Source organism: Rissa tridactyla, chromosome 2 (genome assembly GCF_028500815.1).
Source record: "Rissa tridactyla isolate bRisTri1 chromosome 2, bRisTri1.patW.cur.20221130, whole genome shotgun sequence".
Taxonomy (NCBI): domain Eukaryota; kingdom Metazoa; phylum Chordata; class Aves; order Charadriiformes; family Laridae; genus Rissa; species Rissa tridactyla.
The window spans coordinates 147,803,053-147,828,627 of record NC_071467.1 but is presented as its reverse complement, the minus strand read 5'-3'; the positions used below and the strand labels follow the sequence as shown (position 1 = coordinate 147,828,627).

At 43.2% G+C, this 25,575-nt stretch overlaps 1 protein-coding gene across 2 annotated transcripts in view; it reads right to left on the bottom strand.

Annotated features, from left to right (window-relative positions):
• SPAG6 (sperm associated antigen 6) overlaps positions 1–21,017 on the bottom strand; it is a 48,033-nt gene extending 27,016 nt beyond the window's left edge. For both annotated transcript variants that reach the window (XM_054189360.1, XM_054189359.1), the window contains exons 1-4: positions 20,932–21,017; positions 20,734–20,829; positions 9,149–9,315; positions 5,387–5,570 (exon numbers count right to left, since the gene is read on the bottom strand). In XM_054189360.1, coding sequence (XP_054045335.1) covers positions 5,387–5,570; positions 9,149–9,315; positions 20,734–20,829; positions 20,932–20,956 — 472 coding nt within the window. In that variant the 5' untranslated portion in view covers positions 20,957–21,017. The remainder of the gene's footprint in view (positions 1–5,386; positions 5,571–9,148; positions 9,316–20,733; positions 20,830–20,931) is intronic.
• Positions 21,018–25,575: the final 4,558 nt, after the last annotated feature.

Sequence of the window (25,575 nt, the reverse complement as noted above, 5' to 3'; positions counted from 1 at the left end):
TATATTTTAAACAAATTATAAATATTACCTCACAAAATTATAATAAATAATGCAGTAATTTTTAAACTAATACAAAATTAACCCTTCAAGGTTCACTTTTCAAATAACTATTTGACTGAAAATGCAGAGTGTGCACCCTCCAAATACACACAAATAATAAGATTTCAACAAAATGCTGAAATGCTGCCAAATGCTATATCTGCAATTTTACGAATTTGAAGTGAAATGTACCTGAAACATATCTGAAACAAAACCTGAAAACTAGCCAATCAATATAAGCTACATTCGGGTTTTCATGGAAGAAGCCACACTTGTATTCTTCAAATTGTATTTTGATGCTGTACACTGACCAAGTGGAATACATCATGAACTACTGACCAACGGTCCAGATTAAACCATCTGAATGTGCCTCAAAAGCAACTTCAGAGCCTCAACTCAATTGCCTACAGTCTGCCAAGGAGATGCTAGTATCAGGAAAATCATGTCAAGAGGTACAGAACAGAACTAGAAGAATGGGTTTCTTTGATGCCTTATGAGCTGAAATCATGAAGTTCAAGTAGGGAGAGAAAGAGAAATACTTTAAGGTCACAGCTGTGCCCAGGCATGCAAAAGTAACCACAAAAGTTATTTTAAAAGAGCAAACTAAATCTGATTCAATTTAGATCAGCTCTTGCTGTTAGAAGTCTGATATCATTTAAATACTGATGTTTACTGTTTGTCATGGTTAATTAAATGGTTGTTCTTCCAGTGGTGTTTATAAGGTTCATGGCTAATAACTTACCACATGGAGGGCTGGACCATGTGTCAAAAGACAGCCAAGCAGTAAATGGACTTTCAGAAAAACAGGGAAGTCGAAACAAGGACAAAAGAAAATTTACATCTTCCCATTACATTCCCCTGCAAACTCAGCCCAAAGCTATGACTTTAAGAATTGATTCTATGATAATTGCAGTTCTTTTTTTCTCAAAAAGAGGCTCAATTAACCTTCCCACTTGGTAGAACGTCTTTATACACCAAAGAATTAATGAAATTTTGCTGTCCAATTACAAAACACAGACAGAAGTGAAAAAAAAAAAGGCTGAGAAAGAATTAAAAGAGAAAACACAGTTATCAAGAAGAAATTTTTTTTAAAAAAATATTCAGTCAAAGAAATTAAAAAGGATGGAACAAATTACAAAAATACTTTTCTGAACACAGTGCCAAGACTGTGTTATCTGGGCAAAGACAAGATCAATAGTCAAAGAGGAGAAAGCAGAGAAAAACTACTTTATAAATCTCATGTAAGTCCATAGAAAGTTTTGAAAACCCTGGGCTTGGAACTTCTGTTTGGGTTACGAAGCAAGGAACCTGCCCAACTACATGATGATAAAGTAAGACTTCTCCTGACATAAGGGAAAGTAGGAAATGTTATTCTACTTTCAGAGGCAAGAGAACTTGGACCCAAAACCCACCATAAATTAGTTGCTTTGGTCCAGAACAATGTGAGGAAGATTTTAGCAGAGGGAGATACGGCAGACATGAAGACAGACTCACATGGAGGTAAAAGAAAGGCCGATAAAGAAAGACTTTGGAGCTTAAGAAGTTGCTAGTACAACTAGTAGTTGTACCAGAGTTGCACTGATTTGTCTCAACACAAAAGTATTCATCAGGGACTAAGAAATTAATTTAAAGTAAGTTGAGGCCTAGTCATGAGTTTATGTGATCAAGAAGAGTGGAAAGTGAACGAAGAGGAGTCAATAAGATCCTGACTACATACCCACTGAAATCAATAGGAAGTCTTATAGGATTGATCTAAAGGGGCCTAAAGTGTTACACAAAAAAAAAAAAAATCCATAACAACATTAACATATTGGCAATAATAGTATAGATAAAAAGATTAGGGAGAAAAGGTGAAGGTGAGAAAGTGAATATGCAGGGGTAGTCCCAAGAGAAGGAAAATCACTTGGGAACAAATGCCATATTCACATAGTGGAAGGCAGCAGCAAAACCTTCTTTGCTTGGAAGCAAATGCAAGTTTCAGTCCAGACCAGGGTTCTCAAACAGACCCAGCTGTGGTGGCAGGTGTGTCCGCAGGAAATAACAGGTTTTGACCAAAACAGCCACCAATACTGTATTTTTCTGAGGACTGTGTGATCATTTAATGGACACAATTGGACACATAGGAAGACTCTAATCCCCACAAGTAGTCCAAAGGCTGCACTTCAAAATCCCAGGTTTTACACAGACCACTACGACCACAGCACTAAAGATGTCACGGTAACCAGTGAGAAAAGCTTTCATCATACTTAATGACCTGGGTCATTAAGCATGGGACAAGCTTAGATCCCGGAATAAGAAAAAGTTACTGCTAGACTCAAATCACTGAAGATCTGAGCAACCTGGCCTAGCCTTGTAGCTGACCCTGCTTTGAGCAGGAAGCTTGACTAGAGACCTCCCGAGGTCCTTTCTGAGCTGAGCCATCCTATGATCCTAAGAGCACCACTGTATGACAGAAAATGAGTGTACCTCCACTCTCAGTAATACGCTTAAGTAGAAATAGTGCTGTTTATTTTTGTTTTCCTACCAATTTACAATATGCTGAAGCAGGTATGAGACAACTAATAAATTACACCTTTTATGTAGGCAAAGCAAAGGGAAAGCTAAGTTATCTGCATATCTCAAACATAAGAATTTTGCATTTTAAAAGTAACTGAATATGGTATAAGTAAAAATTTACAAAATAATTTTAATGGACTTGAAGGTATCTTGATGGTATTTGAAACACTTCATACTTCAAACACAAATAGTAGAAGTAATACAGTAGAAATAATGAATGGCAAAATTACAGCATACTGATCTGTATACTTTAAGATCAGTGTCTGAAATTCAGCTCAAAGGGATCTTCAAGAGAGAGCAGAACTGCAAGAGCTGTTCCTAAATTTTGGAGTTTGACCTGGTGAGATTTCTAGTGTCTTGAAATCTCATGAGATATCTGTCTTGATCTAAAATCTCACAGGCCTTCTGGAAACATCTGTTCACAGAAGAACTGCATTTTAACAGACTGTTGTATGAAGACAGTAGTAAACTTGCTAACCAGAAAATGTGTTCATCAGGAAAAAAATGAAGTCTTGATTTCTCAAAATTGAAGTCTTTTCATGGGAACATGCACCACGGTTCCTAGAGAGCAGCTTTACCAGGTCATGGATGGAATTTCTGATTAAAAGCAGACAGACCCTCCCATTGCAAACAGTTATCGCCTAATGCTGGGAGCCTTTGCTTGTATTCAGGGAAACAGAGGTTCACATCCTGCCTAAGACAGATCAGGACTTTAATCTGTCTCCCACATACATCCCAGACATATGCCCTAATTATTGAACCATTCTTGCTGGGGGCAAATAAGCCTCCCTACCTCCCAGTCTTTTCAGGACAGAAAAAAAATCTTGTCTTAATGTTGTCCCAGTTTGGAACTGAAACAATTTTTGAAACTGAAAAACCTTTTGTGGGTGGGGAAAACCCTTTCACACCCAACTCTAAAAATAGAGTTTAAGCTGCAATATGTGTGCACATGCAGTCAATGACAGAAAATCACAACTGCCAAATTTTATCGTGTGAGTCTAATCCAGAGTTTCTTGAACAGTGAACACCAGATGTTGATAAGAAAAGGTCCATCTATCTTTGTATCCCATCTCCAACAATATCCTGTTGCAAAGGCATGCTTGTAGGAGTGTAAGAAACACACCATGCACAGAGTGATCTTTCTTCAGTATAACTCCTCTACTTTCAGTAATCATTTTAGAGACTTCCTGTGGCTGTGCTATAGAGGAAGGTAAATCCCCCAAATTAGCCATAACTGGGCAGAGGAAGAACGATTTTTTTTCAGGGATTTTTTGGGTTTTATTTTGCTTGCTGGTTTGTTGTTTTGTTTGGTTTTTTTAAATTGATTACATCTGGTGATCTGCCTACACCCTGATGCTTGCAGCTTGGTAGCACTTGCAATCTCAACCTAATTTCTGAAAATGCCGTTCAAATAAATAATTCTTGATTGTGGAATAAAAATTTGTACAAGGAGTTTGTTGTCTTCAATACCCCCACATCATCTCTATCTTTGCAGACAATGTCATCACAGAGTGAACTGGATCACCCTAAAGATCAGCCAGCGTTCACGCAATGAATAGCACGAAGGGCAATTGAGGTGAGTCAATATTGATTTACTGACATAACAAAACTACAGAAATGTTTATGTTAAGAGTAACACAGACACACACTTACACCGCACACATTTATACAAAGGAACACTTTCAAATGACACTTAAGCAAATATCTTTCAGATGGAAGCAACAATTATTTTCAACCAAAGGTGGGACTCAGACCCGATGACCAAACGATAAAAGATCTTTAGTACGTAAAGGTGCCCCCAAAATTAATCTGTTCCCCAGAAAAAGTAGTGTTAGGAAGGTGCTGACGACTTCGGAGTCTGTCCCGGTAAGTTAACCCTCTCTCTAAGTGGCAAGTGGAAATCCCCCATGATTTCCACACTCCAGCACTCCACATATTAAAAAAAGAAAAAAGGAAATAACTTCCAAATTCAGTCTATGTACATTTTAAAGCCAAAACTGAATATAAATGCATGTGTTAATGTTGTGATCCTAGAAAAATTTTAACTTTAAACAACATGAACACAAGCCATTTTTCCCACCCTTTCCATACAGCAGTCTCTTCCCTCTGTTCTTTGGTTCATAGCTCTAAACTTTTACTTGAACTATATAAATAGCGGGTAAAAGAATTACCAGACACATGGATCAGCTTTTAAATAGGAACATGACACTGCCAGTGAGTTATACAACTGCTTGTGAGACAGCAGTGAACTGCTCGATATCGGATACCTAGGATCTATTCCTGACCCTCGGAGAAGAGTGTGGTCTACTGGCTCATGATAATAGAGTCAGTGCAATGCATTTAGCACATTTATCCCGCAGGCACTGCTATCAGCTGAATGAAACTTGGTTCTGCCTAGGCCTCTCCATTTTACTACGTGTATAAAATAACAACTAATGTCGAGCAAAAGAAACTTTGTTCCACAGTAACAGTTATGCAATACATAAAGATTCTGAAATTTCTTCATGAAGGAGAATAAAACAAGAGTGTTGTTTCCTGGCCACAGGCCCAATGCATCTCCTCTTAGAGCACCTCTCATAACTGGGCACTGCTGGTGTCGGATATGCCAGTTTCCCACTAAAGGTATAGCGCTATCGGACTGCTATAGAGCAGGTTTTTATCCAAATGTAAGATTTGATAACAATATCAAAGAAAAAGCACCTTGTTCTATTTATGAACATTACAATAATGCAATTCATTATAACTCTCACATAGCATTAAGCTGAAAGATAACACATGTGAAACCTGTTACCTGAATTGTGCTGGGCAATATACCCTAGTGCCCAAGATGCAGCTTCTTTGACTCCAGGGTCAAAATCTTCCAAACAAATCACAAGCATTTCCAGTGCTCCACACTGAACTATTGCCTGAGCTAGCTGTGGAGAATGTTTACCAACTGCTCTCAGCACAAATGCAGCTGCTTTCTTGTAGAAACGCTATACAAATTAGGGAGAAGAAAAAAAAAAAGCTTTTACTAACATTAAGTAGTTCAAAGCATAATACAGTACAGACATGCATAAATTAGACTGTTTTAATAGCAGCAATATCTCATACAGATCCAAATCAGGACCACCAGACATCACAAAAACAATGAACTTACAGTCCTTCTTTGAGACAGCTCATGATCTAAAATTTGCAGTAAGTGCATAAACAAACAGAAAAAATGAGAGGGCTAAGAGGATATGGGGAAAAGATAATAGTCTAGATAAATCTGTTTGTTTAAGTGAGTAGTGAACGATAAGAGCTGCAAAAACAATAGCTCTTAACATATTTAACCAGATTACACAGGTTATGCAGGGCAAGGTCCTAAAATAATTCTACCCATCTGTGACACTTGCAAGGTTTCACAATTTCTAATGTATATACCCTCGCAACATCTCTATGAGAAAACATTGTTTACATTTACAAACAGGAAACTGAGACACAGAGAATTAGATCTAACAAAAGGGTTTAGGATCTGAATCCTGAAATGCCTAAATACTGCCTAAGACCACAGCTAAGTTCCTGAAAACCCATCCCACCAAACACCCAACACTGGATGACCCTCGGTTTTGACCAGGCAGCCTGCAATTTTACTCCTGCGTGTGTCCAGAAACAGCTCACTTGCGACAGGACTAAGCACCTTGGCACCTCTGTCATAAATTCAAGCAAAATCCAAGCACTTGTCTCAGTTCTACTCATCTCCCTCAGCGTTGGGCCAAATACATGTTTTGAGCATATATATAACGTATGATGCTCCACATATCATGGGGTCCCATGTAAACACTAATGGTGGTTGTAGCTTCTCCTAAAAGCACACGATGTTCCCCTCAAAAGTCACATTTCAGTCTCTTCCTGCAGTTTCATAATTATCATTGGGATGTGGAAACTGAAGATTAAATTTCTTCCCCTGCCTTACACGGTTTCAAAATCCAGAGCCCAGTTAAAGCACTCTGGCCAGAGGCAACTGTGTTGGGAGAAAAGGCAGTTCCCCTCCCTCATGAAGCCACCGTGCAGCAATGAGTGCAAGATTCACTGGGACACAAGCAATCTACTGCTACATCCACTTGCCCGGAGTATGCTCTCCAGCCTGGAAGTTGACAAATCATCCCTATGGACAAGCTCTAGAAGGCTCTCCCTCTATGTGCCAGCTGGCTTTAATCTCATTCCAAGATGCTTGATTCTCCCCTGCTCTGCACAGGGAGCCTAGGCATTTCATGCTGACAGATTCCTACCATCAGTGTACCCAAAACTTCAACAATAGAAAGCCCACATCCCTTTTGGATCGAGTCCAGAGAAACAAAGAACCACGTGAGTGCTTTTGTGCATCCTGTGAGGTGCCCAAACATCTTCAAAAGTCTGATCTAAAACACTAAGGTATGGCAACAGAGGAATATCTGCAACGGCTCCACAAAAAGTGAAATGGACCTGGGCACACTTCCTGGCCCTGAGGGGAAGTGACAGGGCACACCATGTCCATCCTCTTCCCTCAACGCACCATGGCCTCATCCATACTACTGGAAACTGTCCCTGCCTTGTGCTATCCCCTGGACCATGTCCAGGCATTGACAAGTAGTTTGATGGTCGGCTTTGGCTAAAACCACATCAGAGAGCACGTTAACAATTAAAGAGCACAGTCATCTTCCAGTGCTCAAACACATGCCCTGACGCTCCCTAGCTTACCAGTACTGATATAATTCCTTAATGCCAAAAACCCGAGTGTTCTAAGTTAAGGCCTACAAGCAGGTACATTAAACATAATTTACAAGCAAAGCATTAAACATCATTTAGGGGGAACAAAAGTTAAGGGAAACAGTACAGACAAACAGTCAAATCCCTAGCTAATGCAAGTTACTCTAAGTTTTGCTGAACTCAGTGGAGCTATAGTTGTGTATATCTCTGTGCAAATATAGGTATGTTATTTCTGTTAAGTAATTATGCTCCTGGCAAAGAAAACCACTTATTTGTTTTTATTATTCAAAACATATTTATTTACAAACAAACCGTATTCACAGGCACAGTCAGAACACACTGTAAAATTGAATTTTGCTCCATTTAATTGACAAAACATTGATCAGGGATGTGACCCTGTAACTGTTCTCCATAAATCAGGAGAACCAGTATTTATGGTGTGCTCAAAGAATCTCCTCCTTAAATATAGATGTTGATACACAAAGAGGGAGTGGAATGGAAACCGGGGGGGGGGGTGGGGTGTGTGTGCTATGGGAAGTAACAAACTGCATGCATTGCTAAACTCTGCATGAACTGGATAATGAGTTTCCTTCTCTTGCCCTCAGTCACCAAGGCATAGTAGGCTTTCCATGACCTCACACTAATCTTGCTGCTGCCCAAGTGATTCTGAATTACAGCCATCTCGATGTAACGACAGCACGGGCAGTAACATGGAAGAGATAAATCAGGGTACTCAAGCTAATTTAGTGAGGGCTTTGAGTTGTAGCAAGGGGGCGGTTTCCAATTCAAAAATAGAGGGTGAAGAGTTTCATTCCCCTTCTTCCCTTAAAAATAGAAATAAAAGGACCAAAATGGTTATAAATTTGTCTAACTAAAACCTTAACTTTCTTTCCATGCTATAGCAGTATCTTGACATCTAGGTTTTTCTTTGGCTTTTTTTTTTTTTCCTAAAGATTAATGATATAGGCAATGACCAGATATGCACACAAAAAATCTGCAATGAGGACTTACATTTATGTTTTCCTCAAAAGATTGAAAATGAAAACATATAGTTTTCCAAATTATATTTCCATTGAAATCCTACTTCCCCTAAATCTAATAAATCAAAACTGCAACCTAAGTATGGCTGCAATATCAATGCACTTAACTCTCAGATGTCTCTTTCTTTTTCTGGTTATTAGGAACTTATTTGAAAGTATTTCTGTTAATCTAGGTTAGGATCACTGGAATATCAAAGCTGGAATACATGCAAAACCTGAAGAAAAATTGCAAGAGGGGAGAAAAAGAGACCACCAGATTTATTTGCATTGCAATTGTGAAAACAATTTTTGTTGTTGGTTTTTTTTTTTGACAAATATCAAGATGAAAACTCTTTGGTGTATTTTCCTGTGTCAGTGGTTTGATATTTCTCATGCTACAAATTTCCAAAAGGCTACATTTGTAGATATTAAATATTTCATTGCACAAGTTCAAGTTTTAATATGTATTTTACAATTGTTTGGTATTATTGACAAATCCTAGTCAATTATCACTACAGCTTTCAAATAGTCTTATGTTTAAAGAGGGACCTTTTATAAAGGATCACTCAACAGTTCAAAAACATAGCAGTGCCACAGACAGATTATTTTCTATAGTGCACTAAAAGGTAAGATGATATTTTAAAGTCAAACTTAGGCACACAGTACGCATTGATCTCTCAGGAGTTCAAACATACTTACTGTCTCTGACTTCAGTACGTTTATTGCGATATTAGAATAACAGCAGATAGCTCATAGAGAAAGATTTCTCTTTCCCTGTGCAATAGTTAAAAAAAAAATTACTTAAGAAAACAATGATGCCTTACATTCTGCTCAGACAATGAACACACGAGATGTGGAAGAATGTTTCCCTTCACGACTGCCTCTGCCAGGGCATCGTTATAATTGGCAAGTCTCCCAAGAGCCAAAGCAGCAGTCTGTTGAATAGTTGGGACGACATCCAGCAAAAGAGGTCTCAGCAAAGACAGTACACCTGAGTTACACCAGGAAGAGAAAAGCCCACTTAGTAAGCAGGAATTTTTCTAAATATTTGCCTTAATTCATAAAAACCTATTAAATTACTCTTCCAGGTACTAAGAACTTGTAGGAAATCCAGGTGTTCCTCTGAAATGAAGTTGGCACTTGGATAGCACTGCTGATGCATAGCAATGTTTCTGCCCACTTTGCATAGGTACAAAACACTTCTGAAATATAAAAAAAATGTTAAATGTAGAAATAAGCTTCTTCAAACATCTATAAAATACATGTGTGAAAGCATAAACAAGAAAATAAGATATATCCAAACATATATAAAATGCATGTGTTAAAGTATGCACAGGAAACTCCATCTGAAGATCCTGGTGAGCTGACATTGGCATGTCACTCACCATCTCAGCAGAACATCTACGTTGAATTATACCAAATTACATTCCATCTATTATAAGCAATGATTGATTTGGGGACAATATCCATTATCTATTACGCTCCAGATAGACGAGTTGAAGACTTTCTTATCATGTTATTATTTATGATATATTTCACTGATAAGTCCAGAGTGTATGAGTTAAACGTGAAATAATACAAAAGTCCATTCTCTAGGGTACTCTTAAAATATACACTTGAAATTATAGGTAAGGAAGGCAGCTGTGACAGCTTAAGAAAGTCCTTACATAGATAAACATTTGGCTACAAAAAAGGAAGTCGGAGGACTAAACTTTCCATTCTTGTAGTAGGAGGGAGGAGGTCACAGTGCAGTGCCATTCACTATTCATCTATGATCTGGAACAGGGCATGAACAGTGAGGTGAAACTTTGCTGATGACTCACAGTTACTCCAGGTAGTACCAAGGAGGGAAACTGTACAGAACTAGAGACTGAATGACTGGGTAACAAAATGCCAAGTGAAATGGAACGTATATGGGAAAGCCAATTCCAACCTTGCATATGCAGTGATGGACCCCAAAGAGATCACTACCACCCAGGAGAAAGATCTCGATGTTAGAACAGACACTTCCATGGAGATACCAGCTCATTGCTCAGTAGCAGAAAAGAAGCTTTACCCACAGAAGTATACAGAGTGCTCAGGATTATTTGGAAAGGAATAGTGGCCAAAGCAGAGACCATCACTATGTTACTGTACAAATCTATCCTGCATTTAATACCGTCCCCAAAAATAGAACGGGAAAAGATTCAGTGAAAGGCAACAAGGATAATCAAAGATGACGATCTGTATGTCAAAGCTCTTCCTACAGTTAATCTACGATTCTTCAATAGGGATATAAATGAGATCCACAAGGTTACATAAAAAAAATATGATTTGTACGGTCTGGGAAGGGAAAATTACTTGTATTGCGATTCTTCAAAAGTGTTGTCCCTGTACCAGCCAGCTGCACAAATTAATACTTCTAAGCTTTATACCTCAGCCAGAAAGCAATGCTCTCTGAAGATGGAAAAGTGCTACAGCAGAACACCAAACACTCCGGGCTACAGTCAGAAATCTCTGTATCAACTGTCTCAGTTCTTTCCACTGCATTTCTTTGCTAACAAAGGTAAAGATTTAGCTGGGTGACTGTGGAAGAAAACAAGACTTCTTTTCCCTAGGACTCGTGCGGTTATAAGCACCTAACAAATGTCTTTTTGTGCAACAGTCCCACAACAGTAGGATCATCTGCCTAATGGCAGATGACACCCAGTTGTTGAACAGACACACCATGGCAAGGGAAAGCCGAGGGCCTTAGAGCAAGAAATAGTCCAAAGAGATGCAGGCTATAACAAGTTACACCCATGGCATACTTCTGTATAGAAGGGCACTCTGAAAAGAAAAAAGTTGAGCAGCAGTGTAATTCTCACAGAGAACATTTATTTTAAATTAAAACCAAATTGATCCCAGGAAGAAGAAAATAGCCTAATAATCTATAGATGGCTCTGAAAGAGTGGTAGGGGGGTAAAACTAACCATGGAGGCCGTGCTGACCGCTAATGAATTTGTTCTGGGAAGGTCAATACTCCAGACAGAGGCTACACTGCCATGAGAGGTACAGCCTCCCAGGATGTTCACAAGTCAAAATAACACAGGTCTCAGGGGGGCAACATAGTAAAAGGAGAAAAGTAAAATGAAATTGCAATGTCTGAATAGCATGACAGAACCACCAAAAATGGCTCTGTAACATGCATTAATTGAACATGTACATGTAGAACCTATGGAAATAGGTCTGTATTATAGCTGGGACCTGCTCACCCTTCTATCAAAGCCACTGGGATCTGAAAGAGGCCTCCTGCACACTAAGAGACAAAAGCTAGATCCTTCAGGTTTGTAAGATCAATGTGAATTCATTTAGCACTTTGCAGAAATCACTACTTCGGAATGTGGTCATCATATCGACATCTTCTCACAAACTCTCCCAAATAGCAGGTATGGTGTCATTAGCAAGTTACACTTCACACCAAAATGCACCAAGTACTTTATACGACAAATTAAAAGTAAAAATAAAAAGCCACGCAAATTGGTGCCAACCCCCTGTATCATCTATATTGACCTATCTTGTAGCAAGTCACCTGGACCCTCTATGGGAGAGCATTTTCTTGTACTTCCCTCTGACAGCAGTTGCGCGGTCAAACAGCTGCTGTTTGATTCCTAAGGGGACCTCATGATCTTCTGACTCTTTACACTGAAGGTAAAGAGCAGGAACAGTTAGAAGTAGTACACTTGTATTTAGTGTACAGATATTACATTTGATGCCTTAAGTTGAAACAACATGAAAACCAGATTATTTAAGAAAGAGAAACAAGAAAAAGGAAAGAAAAGAAGAAAAAAAAAACAATTTAAAACAAAGTTTTATTGATATAAAAGATACTGTTAGAAGTGGTTGAGGGGAAAAGGAAGACTGCCTTTGTATGCAGCGCTCCTAACTCTAGAAAAGCCAAGAGCCTGATGGATGGGACATTCAAGCAGGATGTGGCAGACAGTTCCATTCTGGTGATGATCTCAAAATCCAGTGAAATTTAAACAGACTAGAATCACTTTACCCAGGAGGAGCCCATGACCTAGATCCAGACCACGTAACATGCTTCTGGCCTGCACAACGTACCTAGACACCACAAAATGTAAAAACACATTTAAGAAAGTTTACCCATACATATGCTTTGAGTTGTCCCAAATACGAGATTTATATTATTTGTATTTTCAAGATTAGCTGATACAGACTTCGCTTCTAGAACAGGTGGAAAAGCCTTGAGCCTGAAAGTACTCCCAAGCAGCATGGCTCCCCATGACCGATACCATTCATTTCAGTCTAGTATAAACTGTGTAAAACTTGGTAACATGTAAGTGTCAGCACAAAACTTTCTATTGTAAATTATTTTAGCTGATGAAACTGAAGGTGAGGAAAGAGATGAAAAGTGAAATGAAAGTTACCATTTGAAGACACAAGATGCTAAAACACGGTTTAAAAAGCAGTGAAGGGATGGAAAAGGTTTAGAAATAATAGAAACTGTGCTGATCCTCAAGGAAAATATATTTTCCTAAAGTGACGTCTGCATGTGAGAAAAGACAATGAACAAATAATTACCATGACAAGAGCTTTGGTGGAACAAGAAAAAGAAAAATCAATTCCTGTTGCTGTACAATATTGACATCAAATGAATTGAGAACTGAGACAAGTGTATAGGCCTGATTATGCCTTTGCATTGAACATAATTAAAAGCTTCAACCTCTACTTCCTACCTTCTCCAAAACCAGTTTCTTTCTCTGCACTGAGATCCTATCCATCATCTCTGATTCCCCTCCAAGACAAACTGCTTGAGTTTTCACCATTGTCATTTTTACACCTTCAGCAAACTGAGTAATTCTCTCTTAGAATAATTTCTCACTTAGAAAACTAAACAATTAATTATGGGAACGTGAACAGCTATATAGAGATTATATAGTCTTCCCGAAAACATATATAGGAAAACCAAGATGCCCACCTCTCCTTCTGTGACTTTTCAAGACAGTGCTAGGTGTGCCTGACACAGGAGGAGGCCTTCCTGTCCACCCCAGCTCTGCCTCCCAGAGATGGTTGTATTTGGTGAGCTCCTCTATTTGATCTCTTCATTTCTTTTGACTGTCCTGTCTACAGCAAAGTCTACCCCTCTTCTCCAAAGAGGCCCAAGCCAGGATTCCTATCGGCATTTTAAATTACATTCAAATTTCTTTAACATTATCTTAAGGCAGGAAAATAAGTAAGAACCTTCCAACAACTCCCTTTTACCTCTACCATTCACTCAAGTGAACAGGGCCATACAGAGCAGGGAGTAGCAGTGTCTTGCTGCCAAAATCTTTAGGAGAACTCTTTGGTGGTCTTCTAAATAAGTCTCTTGTGACAGAAGTAGGAAATTCATTAACTCTAATTCAAAGGCAGCAACACAGAAAGTAAACTACAAAATAAGGCATTTAGACCATTGGACTAGATTTGTTTTGGAAGAGTTCCCACTAGCAACTCAGAAACAGTGTAACAAAGAATTACTGCCAAATATTCTCTCTTGCACCACAGAACCCTGACTGACCTTGGGCAAGGAACGATTCCCCTTTCTATCCTCAGTTTCCCACTCAGATTTGTTTCAAAGAATGACACACTTTAGAAGCTGAATCACCCTTATACGCACTTCTCAAGTGGAGCTGTCGTGCCCTGGCCTGATGCACTTTCTTTTAGCAAGCAAGTGCTGGCTCATGCCTATCTGGGGGAAAAAAAAAACAAAAAAAAACAAAACAAAAAACCCACTCAGGACAGCTGCAGGTTCGAAGTTCTTTCATTCCAAGTTTCTGTAGCCAGACAGTCACTGTTCTGGAAATCACAATCTTCGTTTGGTCATTTTGATTTCTTGGGGAAAAATCAACCTCCCACCCCTGACAAACCTTTGTCAAACTTGAATAGTCACAAGTCAGATAAACACCACTCTACATCTCAAATTCTCTGCATTTCTGCACCTGAAGATGACCACTCCTATCCTATTCTCCTTCCTTAAAAAACAAAATTTGTTTCCATTTTAAAATCTAAATGTGGAGAAAAAGTCATTCTACGCTAGTGTTGTCCCTGCATACACTCTTATCTTGAAGATGCTGTCCTTTAATTTATGCTTTGGATCAAATATAACGTTGTCTTCTAATTTTTGTGCGTTACCTGTTACACTAAGAACATTCACTGAGCAAACATTAGCCCTTAAAAATTGATCATTTGATCAATTTTTAAAATAAATTGATCACCTGATTTTTCAGGGCTCCTGATGTCAAATTCAGCTGATTGAACAAGGAAATAAAATGGTAATTTATTTCTGCCCCAGCCCAGCTCCCTATCTTCAACTACCCTTTCCTAGAAGCAGCATAGCACCAAGTTTTAAGTAGGAGACTTAAAGCAAATTTCCCAGAAGAACACTGAGAGAAAGAACTTTCACACTTGCTCGTCTTGACACGTCCTCTTTCCGAGACAATGTGGTACACACATCTCAAGTACACATTCCTCAAGTGTGGCTCACCCCAAGAGAGGGCTCCTCACTGTGACGGGTCCATGCACAACACAACTACAATCCTTCAAATATCAAAAGGAACATAAATACAGTTCGGTAACAGAGACTCTACGTAATCAGGTAATTCATACAGCAGTTACCAGATGGTGTGGGACATAATGCAGATTCAGTTTGAAAGCAGGGCTGGAGATTTCTGAAGGATCGAGGAGCAGCAAGTTTCTGCCTCTTAAAAGCTGATCTGGCTGATCATTTTCCAGACCCTGCTTCTGCATTAATGGAGCAGAACTAATCCTGTTCGAAAAGGACTGAGTTTCTGAAAATGCCCCTCATGGAGCTAGTTATTGGCCACCACTCAATCCTTCACAGACACACAAAACACAAGGTGGTCACAAGGAGCTCCTTCTTTTTAATGGCCACTCGCTAAGATGAGACAGAAGTTCCCAGTAAATCCTGGTTTTGAAATTTCTACTTGCAGATCTCCCCGAAACAGGCTGGGAGGCTGAGAAGAGGAGGAATCCTGGAGCAATTGGGCTCTCAGTTGATTGAGTTACAGAAAAAGCCAGTCCTCCAGCTTCAGCTACATTCACTTTCTCCTTCTCTGCCATCTCGCTGGTACTTTCCTTAATACACAGCCTCCTTCTTCCCTTCATCAGGCACTACCACATCGTCAAGCCTCAGGGAAAGCCGCTCTCCTCACTTGATCTACTACAGCTCCAAAGATAACCTTTTGCCTTTCGTGCCACATCGCATACTTCTCTCCCACTTAGCTCAGCAAAGCTTTTAACTCAAAATAAAAATAATAAAAAAAAAAAAAGTAAGTGCATTCCTCACAACATAAACTCAAATGTTGAAACTGGCTACACAGGAGCACTGGAGTCTGTCCATGTGTATCCATTTGGAAGATCCAGGTAGAGCAAGAACACAGGTGCTTTAAGGGAGCAGCTCTTTTCCTGCCCAACTGACTCGACAGCCACCCTCCCTACAACACCCTATGCTCCCAGAAGGCTTTTGACAAAGCGCTGCACTGACAGACCACATTCTTTAATGTTATTTAAAATCTGGAACTACGTCTTGAAATCCCTTCCCAGAGTCTGATCCTCCTTACAAAGGGCGAAGTGTCCAACTGTTGCGTTTAAAATAGGTACATTTAAACATGGACACTAGGAAAAGAGGTTGAGAAAAGCATGGGCAAAAAGATTCAATATAATTGGATGAGCGAAATACATTTGAACAGCCTTTTCTCAAAAATAAAGATTCCTAAAACCACTCTAAAGATTTGGAAATACAGCTTTTTGAAACCTATCGCTAGTGGAATAGCCCTGGAGCCAGGAGGGAACTAACACTCATGACATCATCCTTCACCTGCATAAGAACAGACCATGAAGTAGGAGAAAATCTGCCATGCCACAACTGTTTGTGATGGAGCCCAAGTTAGATGCAGACAAGCCCTTCCCCCAAGCTACAGCCTCTTGCGAACACAGATTGTGAGGAACAGATACAGGAGAAGATGCCCATAAGTAACAGGGGAGGAGAGGACTCAGGCCTGCAGGTGAGTATAGCTTGTATGCTGGATTGCAAGGACTCAGAAACTCAGAAGTATCTTGATACTGGGCAGAATCAAAAGGAGACACAAGGCAGGGACCTTCTGTCCTTGTGTCCCCACAAGGGGTGAGGAGTTGTGGGCTGGTGGAGTGGGAGAATGGGAGAGGGTCTTCTTTTACACTGGCATTTTGGAACTTGGCTCCTGGAACCCTGCAGACTGGCCAGCAAGTAGGTAAGGCAGAGTGACAGAAGTTGAAGTTGTCTCCCTGAGATGATAAAAATACCCCAGCAGCAACGAGAAGGGAGCCCAGGTGTGCAGAGTTCCAGCACCCAGTCCCATGGCAACACACAGGCTGCTAGACCACACAGCTTCAAATTTCTTTTTCCATGTTACAGACAGCTTTCTCTACGATTCCCACAGCCATCATGCTCAAGAATGTGATCAGCCCCAAGAAAGAGGTTAAAGAGCTGATCTTGTAATAACCTTAAAGTTATTAGTTGCTAGACTAAACTTAGTTCTAATGATATCCTTAAATAACTCACAAATTAAAAGCAATGATCCCATCACCACCAGCTCTAATGCAAAATAAATAAATAAAAATTTACTTCGTACTCTGAGAGAATACAAAAATGAACACCCAGAAGTAATTCAAGTGTTATTCTGATACATTTATTAATGCTGAATTCTAAATGCCTCTTAAAAAAAGAACAAAAACGCTATTTCAAAGTGACTATTTATTTACAGAGTGCTGCACTTCACAAGGCAGATGAAGAAAGAAGAATTAGGCCCTCAGTGACTACCACTCTTAGAAATGTACTAGAACCAGTTCATTTCTTCTCCTAAATTTATTAAAAGACAGAAAGCTGCCTAAATCCCAGTGCAAGAAAGAGAGCTCAAGTTCATCTGGCCTTATAATTGAAAATAGTCTATTTCTAGGATTTTAAATTTCAGAAGGACGAGGGGGTATGGGGCTCAATAATGCATTCTAGTACCAAACTTCACGAGCTGTAGCTGCCAAATTAATAGGTTTATTTTCAAATAACATGTTTAAAACTGCTACTATCAAAGTAGCTTCTCCCACTAGTCAGCAGCCCTCCAGAAACTAGATTTGATAAATTAATTGTCTGTCATTGTTCCAAGCATATATTTACTAAACGGAAAAGTTTAGGAATTTTGGAGACTTTTTTTTTCCCAAGTGTCCATTAATTAAACATTCAAAGGACAAATCCTGCAATTATTATTCATGGTAACATTTAGTCATGAGGAACAACCTTATCAAAGCCAACCACAGAGTTAGAAAACATTCAGGAATGAGTTCTGACAAAGGAATTTCTCTGATCATTCCTTGCACTTCCCTGCCACCAGAAAGCTGCTGAGCTCCCGGGCACTAACCCTCCAGGACACTCCTGACCATGACAGAGCCAGTGCCGCATAAATGTGTCAAAGTCCAGGGCCAGATTCCAGTTCCCCAGTTACAACCACCTTTGGGATCTCTGCTCAGTGGGAAAGGCAGCTCCAGAGCTTGATGAGATACAGAAGCCTCAGAAGACAAATGCCCAGGGAAAAGGTGGGTTTCCCGTTGGCCCTCTCTGACCTTCTCTCCAGCTTGCCAGTGCCCACTAGTTTTCCTTGCAGGTCACGCATAGAAGCCTCCACAATAACGGTACCTTAAGGTTTCTCAAGAGCCAAGCCAGCGACAGAACTCCCACCTCTGATCCTGGCCGCTTGCTCCCCTCCATGGTGCAGTCTGCCATCTCCTACTCTGCAACACTACCACTGTTTGTACCTGGTTTAACACCACAGGACCAGGGCTTATAGTGCAGTCAAGAATTATTTTTTTAAACATACCTCCATCTTTCATGATGTTATCATGGTGTCCAGGGACACCTCCACAAAGAACAAGGTCTCAAACTAGTATTTATTTTCCTTCTAAGATACTAAGTATTTATCAAAAGGACTTCTAAAAGTGGGACCAAAGGCTTTATTCCTTGAGCACCGATCTTTCACTGCTACCAGTCTGAACGATGGATATTCCAGGAATATAAACCAAGGCCAATAATACAAGAGTACACTACAGTACATTTTAAGTGCTCAATTTTGTTCAAATTCAAGTCACTGTCATCTTGCCTTCTGCTTTAGCTGGAAATAGAGTAAACCCCGACAACCTTTGAGATCCAGACCAAGAACCCTGCAAGGTGCCCCCGACTCCTAAAGCTAATGGAAAATGACAACAGGCAAAGACTTTCCACATCATCTTAAAACAATCACCTCCAAGAAACAAGCCCCCAATCCTTTTATATATGGATTTATACAGAGATCCATGTATAGACGGACATCTATCTTTCTCAAATCAGTGCTACAGAGCTCACTAGATCCAGACCATAAAAGGTACACCAGTTATCTGCTAGACAGCTATGTCTCAGAATATTTGTGTAAGTGCTTTAAAAAACGACAAAATTACATTTTATTTGGGGGGAGGTTTTAAAGAACACTTAATCACATTTCTTTCAGGAGAAGGTTTTAAAACCTGTATCTAGCACATCCAGAGAAGGTCAAAAATAACAGCTATCATTTTAGTTATAGAACTGCAAATTAGACTTAAAGGCACGGGTTGGGGAAGAGGGTAAAATATTTGTAGGCCTCAGCCCTTCCAATAAATTGTAATAAGAAACACTGTATTTGCAGACATTTCTCTCCTTTCTTGCATCTAAAAAAACTAAAGCCTATGAAAAAGCAATGCAGTACCAGAGTGAGACAAAAAGGGCAATAACCCACACAAATGCACATTTTCACATTACTACCCCAGAGCTTGATCCTTGCAAAGCTAACCTTCAGACCAACGGCGGCTGTGCGCAGAAGAAAGTGTCAGGCTTCTGAACTGATTATTTCTTTTGCACGAGTAACAAAGCAGTTCCGAGGTAAAGCTACCAACCACATTGCATCAAATAATTATTTTAAGAACAAGAAATACAATGTAATTAAAGCTAGCTTGGCACTTTGTTTGCTTTCTTAAAATAGAAATGCTGCCTGAATGGGATCTCTGTCTGCGAACAGCTAAAAATCAGAACTGTAAATGGACATAGAGGGACCTCTTCTTACAAATAAGACATAAATTATTCCCATGGCCGAGATGTCACTTTGGTAAATAGAAATCATTTGTATAAACTAAACCAGTGGCATTAACTCACTGAAACACGGGGAAAAAAAATAAAAATTAAGAAGCACAGCAAGGCAATATAAAAGGCCAGTGTCAATGTGTCACTCTCAAAATCAAAGCAACTGTTTTCGTAACAAGAATTTAAGTGATAGGTTTTCAACAAAACCATTTTAATAGACAGTTGTAAATATAACAACCGAAAGCTGAAAGTATTTTGCGTGATTGGTTTTCTTTTTTGTTTGTTTGTTTGTTTCCATTGTGTCTCAGAAAAGATTGACAGCTTTACTAGATTTGGGAAACAAGTATTAAAAACAAAATAAAGACAAACCAAAACATAATCAATTCATGAATACCATATGGTAAACCAACTATGGATTTATAGCACTTTTTCAATGTGCCTTTCAGGTAATCAATTACTGAGCACTATTTTTTCCTCTTTTAAGCTCAGGAACTCTGGACGAGCGGAGTGGGTCTGCCAGATGCCAGCAGCACAACAGCTGGTAGAAGTGTTCCCGCAGCTCCCGTTTCTAAAAATGCTCAATTTGGTTCACGACATCCCACGACAGCAATATAACAAATGCGAATCCCTCCTAAGATGAGCAAATCTGCTGGCAAAAAGCATTGAAGAATTTAGGAACAACTTGTAAAGCCAGTATAAAAATAGTTACTTCTAAAGTCGGTTTTCCTTGGCAAGTCAGCGCTGGCTTTCACTGGGAATTCTGTTTTCTATACTTTACATAAAGCTATATCGGAAGCATGAGGAAGTAAATGAAGAAGCGGGTTACACTGAGAAATTTTCCCCTGAAATAAAAATAAGTTATGAGATCACAGCCAGAGACGTCTACCTCAAAGCAACCACAGGAATAGCCCCGCGGACCAGCAGGGCGACCGGCGGCCGCGGCTGACGAGCCCCATCCACACCCCCACCGCGCCGCGGGGGGGTCGCCAAGCCCGTCCTCGCACCGCGGGGCCGGGGGGGCAAAGCCGATCCCTACCGGGAACAAAATCCTTGGAAAACAGCGGCCAACCTGGGGGTTGCGGGGTGTAGGGAGAGAAAAGCGCGCTGGCAACCCCGCGGGCCCTGTCCCCCCCCCGGCTCCCCCTTCCCCGCCGCCGCCCGCCCAGCGCAGCGGCGCCGGGGCGCGGAAGCCCCCGCGGAAGCCCCTCTCGTCCCGAGCGGCTATGGCTTGGCGGAAGGGGGGCGGGCGCGTACCTGCGTTTTGGAGGGTCTCGATGTTCTGCGGCCGGGCGGCGAGCTCGGCCACCGCCTGCACGAACTGCGTCCGGGCGCGCTGGTACTGCTCGAAAACTGCGGGCGGCAGCGCCGGGGCACCGGGTTAGCGGCCAGGGGTTAGCGGCCGGCCGGCCTCCCGCCCCGGCCCCGGCCCCGGCCCCGGCCGCCCCGGCCTACCTTGCAAAACCTGCCTCTGGCTCATGGCGGCGGCGCAACGGGCTGCGCGCCCGCGCAGGGCCGCACTGTGTACCCGTCGCCCTGGCAACCGGGCGGAAGCCGCGCCGCCGGAGGAGGGGGGAGGGGGGGAGGCGGGGCGGGGCCGCGCCAACACCGCCAGTGACGTCAGCGCGCCCGCCCGCCGCACCCGCGCAGCGCCCGGCTGCGCTCCGCGCCCCCCGGCCCCGCGCCCGCGGTGTGTGCCAGCGGGGGGCCGCGTGCGGGCGGGGACGAGACACAGCCCGGGAGGGCTGTGCCCCTTGTGGCGGCGTGTTGTGCACGTGTGTTAAATGTATAGGTGTGAGTGTAGGTACGGGTGTGGGTATAGATACAGGTACAGGTATAGGCACCTGCGGAGATGCGCGGGGGCGTACGGACATGCCGGTCTGCGGAGGGAGGACGTGACGCCTCTATATCTATACCACAAATACACACACAGCGGCGCGGGGATGTATATGACGACGAAGTTACATGAGAGTGTCTATAGGAGCTCCGTACGCTCAGCTCTACACCGGGGGCTGTTGTCCTCGGGAGCGCCGGGGACGGATGGCGGGGGACGGGCAGCGCCCGCGGCTCTTGCGCGGGCCATAGCGGTGGCAGGTGCGGTGCTGGCGCTCCGCTGCCTTGTCCCGCTCCGCCGCCGCGCAGCCTGCCGAGGGACCGACGGGCGGGGAGCCCCGGCTGAGCCCCGGCCATGGCCCGACAGCTCCTGCGGGGAGCCCCTGCCGGGCTCCCGCTCCCCCTCCGCTCCCCGGGTGGGGGAGAAATAAAAAGAAAGAAAAAAAACAAAAATAAGGGCAGCCGCGGCGCCCCCGGAGCTGCCCCTGCCGCACCCCGCCGCGCCTTTATTCTTCTTCAAAGTTCTTTTATTTTCATTTTTTCTTTTTTTTTTTTTTTTGACTTTCTTACCGCTACTGGGATTCCTTCTCGGGGATCTCCGCGAGTGCCTGACGCCTCCGAGACGGCCCACGCCGGGGTTTTTCGCGCCGCACGGGGAATAAACGCACGCCGCGCAGGGCCGCGGAGCCCCCCCGCCCCCACGGCCGCGGGCGCGGAGCACGGCGGTTCTTCCGCGGTGCGGGCAGGGGCGAGCCCGTGGGCTGCAGCCACCGCCTCTGCCGGGAGCCGGGCGGGTGGTGCCGCGGGGGACAGCGCCGTCCCCGCGGGAGCGGAAGGCTTTGCGCGTTCCTTACAGCCGCGCAGGGTCCGCGATCAGCCCGAGGGTACCCACCCGCGCAGCGCCGGCGGCTTGTGCTGGGGGGCAGCTTTCGCTCTCTCCGCGCAGGGGGGAGCGGCGCAGAAGGGGCACGGGGGGGGCACAGTCCTACAGCAGCCCTCTGGCTTTGCCAGGCACAGGTACCAGTTATTCCTCTGCCCCATAACAGTATTTTTTTAATATATTTTTTTCAACAGCCTATCATTCCGGTAGACAACCTGGTGACTGCCTTCCACTTTTCTCATCTCGGTGTCTCCGGCGGTAAAGGCTATTTACGAATAATTCTCTTCATAACCGGTCGGCCAGAGCATGGTCGCATCCATGAGTAAACACAGCCGTGGGGGGCTTTACAGCAACTAACGCAAACGGTGGGGCTGCAAAATGAAATCAGGGGTATCAGGATTTGAATGGAAATAGACTCTGCATCTCCTCCGGTATCTTTTGAGGGCGATTCCTAAGACGCTGGATATTTGTGAATGAAGTTGCTAGTTAGCTCTGCTATCGATCAGGCTGCTCCAAGTGAAATCGTGATCCACAGCAGAAAACCAGAGCCAAATCATTCAATAAAATATGCCCTTTTCTGTAGCCACTCTCTAACGCACAGTGGCTTCAGGATTTCATAGGCTGGTATTTTGTTCTGCAAAGATCTAAATGTAGAAAATCAGATGACTGACACTACACAAATATATTATTTGGTAGGTAGTGTAAAGTTTTGTCTCACACCTTAAAGTTGAAAGGCTGAAGTTGCTTCAGCCGCATTTTAAAAGTTTGAAAAAGTGTAAGAAACACTTCTAATTTTAATAAATCATCTCTGGGTTTGCTCAACTAAAAAGATGTGAGCTAACGTAAACAATATCATGGTCTAAAATGAGCCACGGGTTTCCAGGAGTATTTAATGCGAAAAAAATCTTTCTTTAAGCAAACAAACAAAACAGGCGATGTGCTGTTCTTTACAAATAAATGAGAGAAATTAAATCAGATTGGTGAGAAGGTCGTTTGCCACAGAAAATATTTTGGGAAATCGTCACCATGTGTACTTGAGAAGGGAACAGCTGTTAAACACATTTCTTTATACTTATTTCTGTTCTTAAGTTAAATAAAAAAAAATAAACAAACGGTGATGAATTACTTCCAGAGGTTTGGGTTTTTTTAAAAAGCAGATGTGTCGATTACAGATAAATTGATTTATCTGTCTAATTAAGTCTAATGTTCGGGTAAGCGAAACAACAAAACGCACCCTGAGTACCTCCAAAACTTGCTGTCACATTTCGTTGCTTGATACTGAGAGTCTGTTCACATGGGTAACAATAATAATGAGGAATAAACACCATGCAAATGCGGTCTACGGAAATGTCACCAGTTCTCGCAAAAGTACTGAAGACGGAAAATCATTTATGGAAATGACGTAGTTGTGAGACTTCATTGCCTGCTGCTGGGGTACCCATTAGTAGGAAACCTGTATCCTTAGGCGGGTGGTGTTAGTAACGACCGCGTTACCGCACACGTCAGCTTATGAAATAAACCGGAGACCAGGGGAACAGTCGACAATTATCTAAATGAATAACGTGCATTCGCTTTCTGGCGGGTGTCCTTTAATCTCAGCCTTTGATTCACTCGGAAATACGCCCGTAACGGGGCGCGGAAGCATCATTTTCCCCAAGCCGGTGAAGGGCGAAGTTAGTCCTGGAGGTTTTTTTTGGGGGGTGAGGGGTGCTGGGGGGGCTTCCCACGGGTTTTCCCTGCTCGGTCCCGTCCCCGCGGGTGCGGGGCAACAGGTGGCTCAGCCCCAGCACGGAAGGAGCCGTGTCCCCCGCAGGATCCCCCGGCTGGCAGGGCGCTCGCGGCAGCTCCAGGGACGGGCTCGCTGCCCCTCGACGGCTCATGCCCCGCCGTGCGGCGGCTGACCGAGCCATGGCTGCTCCTCCGCGGCTTCAAATTCCGCGACTCTCATTAAAAGGTGAGATCTTCCCGCGTCTTGGTGCGGCGGCTTTCCCACCGGCCGCGGGATGCCCCCCGGGACAGCCCCCCGGGGCTGCGGGACTGAAGGGCTGGAGACGGAGCCGCCCCCCCGGCCGCCCCCCGCGCCCCTAGGCACCGCGCTGGGTCGCCCGGGCTGCCTCTGGAGGGTCTCCTCCGCTTGCCACACGCCTGGCAAATTGTTCGAGGCTTTGAGCAGATTGTTTGCAGGGTTAGAGAAATTAGTTTTTTAATCCCGCGCTTGGACGACTGAGCAGCGCTTGGTGGGAAGGGCAACGCGCATACTCCTCCGCTCGCTCCCGCGGAGCGGAGTTGACAGGGCTGGGCTTTTGGAAGAGGGGAGGTTAAGCGTAGAAATGTTGGTGGGAGTGAGTGGGATGTAGGGAGCTGAAGCGCTCTCTCGAAGGGAGTGTGCCGAGTGAGGGATCTCCGTCTATAGCCTCTACTAAAATATAATATTTGAATCCTTGAATAATTTCATTTTCAAATTTAAATTGGGCTTTGCCATTTACCTGATTTTAGCAAAAACTCTGTCAGAGGGACTGGAGCAGTAGAGAGTTCCCTCTCTTTTTCCCTGAGCTTTGGCTCGGGGCTCCAGCAACTCACAATATTCTGGGGTGCCCTCCCCGGATTTTTGGTGGTGAGTTTAGTTTGTGAGACATTCCTATAGAGCACGTTAGTTCTGTGCGGTGAAGACAGAAACGTCGAGGCACTTCAAACGCACTGAGGAGAGGACTTCTTTTCCTTCACCTAAGAGGACGACGCTGGCATTTGAGCAGACGTTTGTAACCGCGAACATGTAAACGGTATAGACTTGGCTGGTGGAGATTTGTGCGTCGCCATTGCACTAGGCAAAGACGGAACAAAAATTATAAGGGATAAATAAACTGGGAAAGGGCACAACATCTCAGGTTGACTTACTGGATGGGACCAGGAAATAGCTGGTAGGGCTGAGCCCTTTTTACCACGTGCATATGGTTATACCTCTGGTTTCCTGCGGAACCGTCCGCGCTTGTGCAGTGTCATTTAAAAAAAAAAAAAAAAAAAAAGACAAATATTTTTGGGACCTTCCAAAACTGAAAGCCGTAGCTTAATTTATTCTGGGGACTTGAAAGGAACGAGGTCTTCCTTTGTGTCTGTTGCTCCGGGGGAGGGTGTGTGTCGATTTGGCTCTGAACGCTGCCCGCATCTACATATGTAAACCCAGCCGCGCTGCCCCCCCCCCGTGCCGGTAGGATTGCGGGCGCTGGCAGCTCACAACAATGCTGCCAGACAATGCCAAATACGCGGAGCCTGCGCGGCTGCGGCGGCGAGGGGCTGGCCAGTATTTCGCTCTTCATCTGGAAGGACAAAATTTGCGCGATGCCCGGCGGAGCCTGCGGCCGCCCCGTCCCCCAGCCCCATCATTGTCC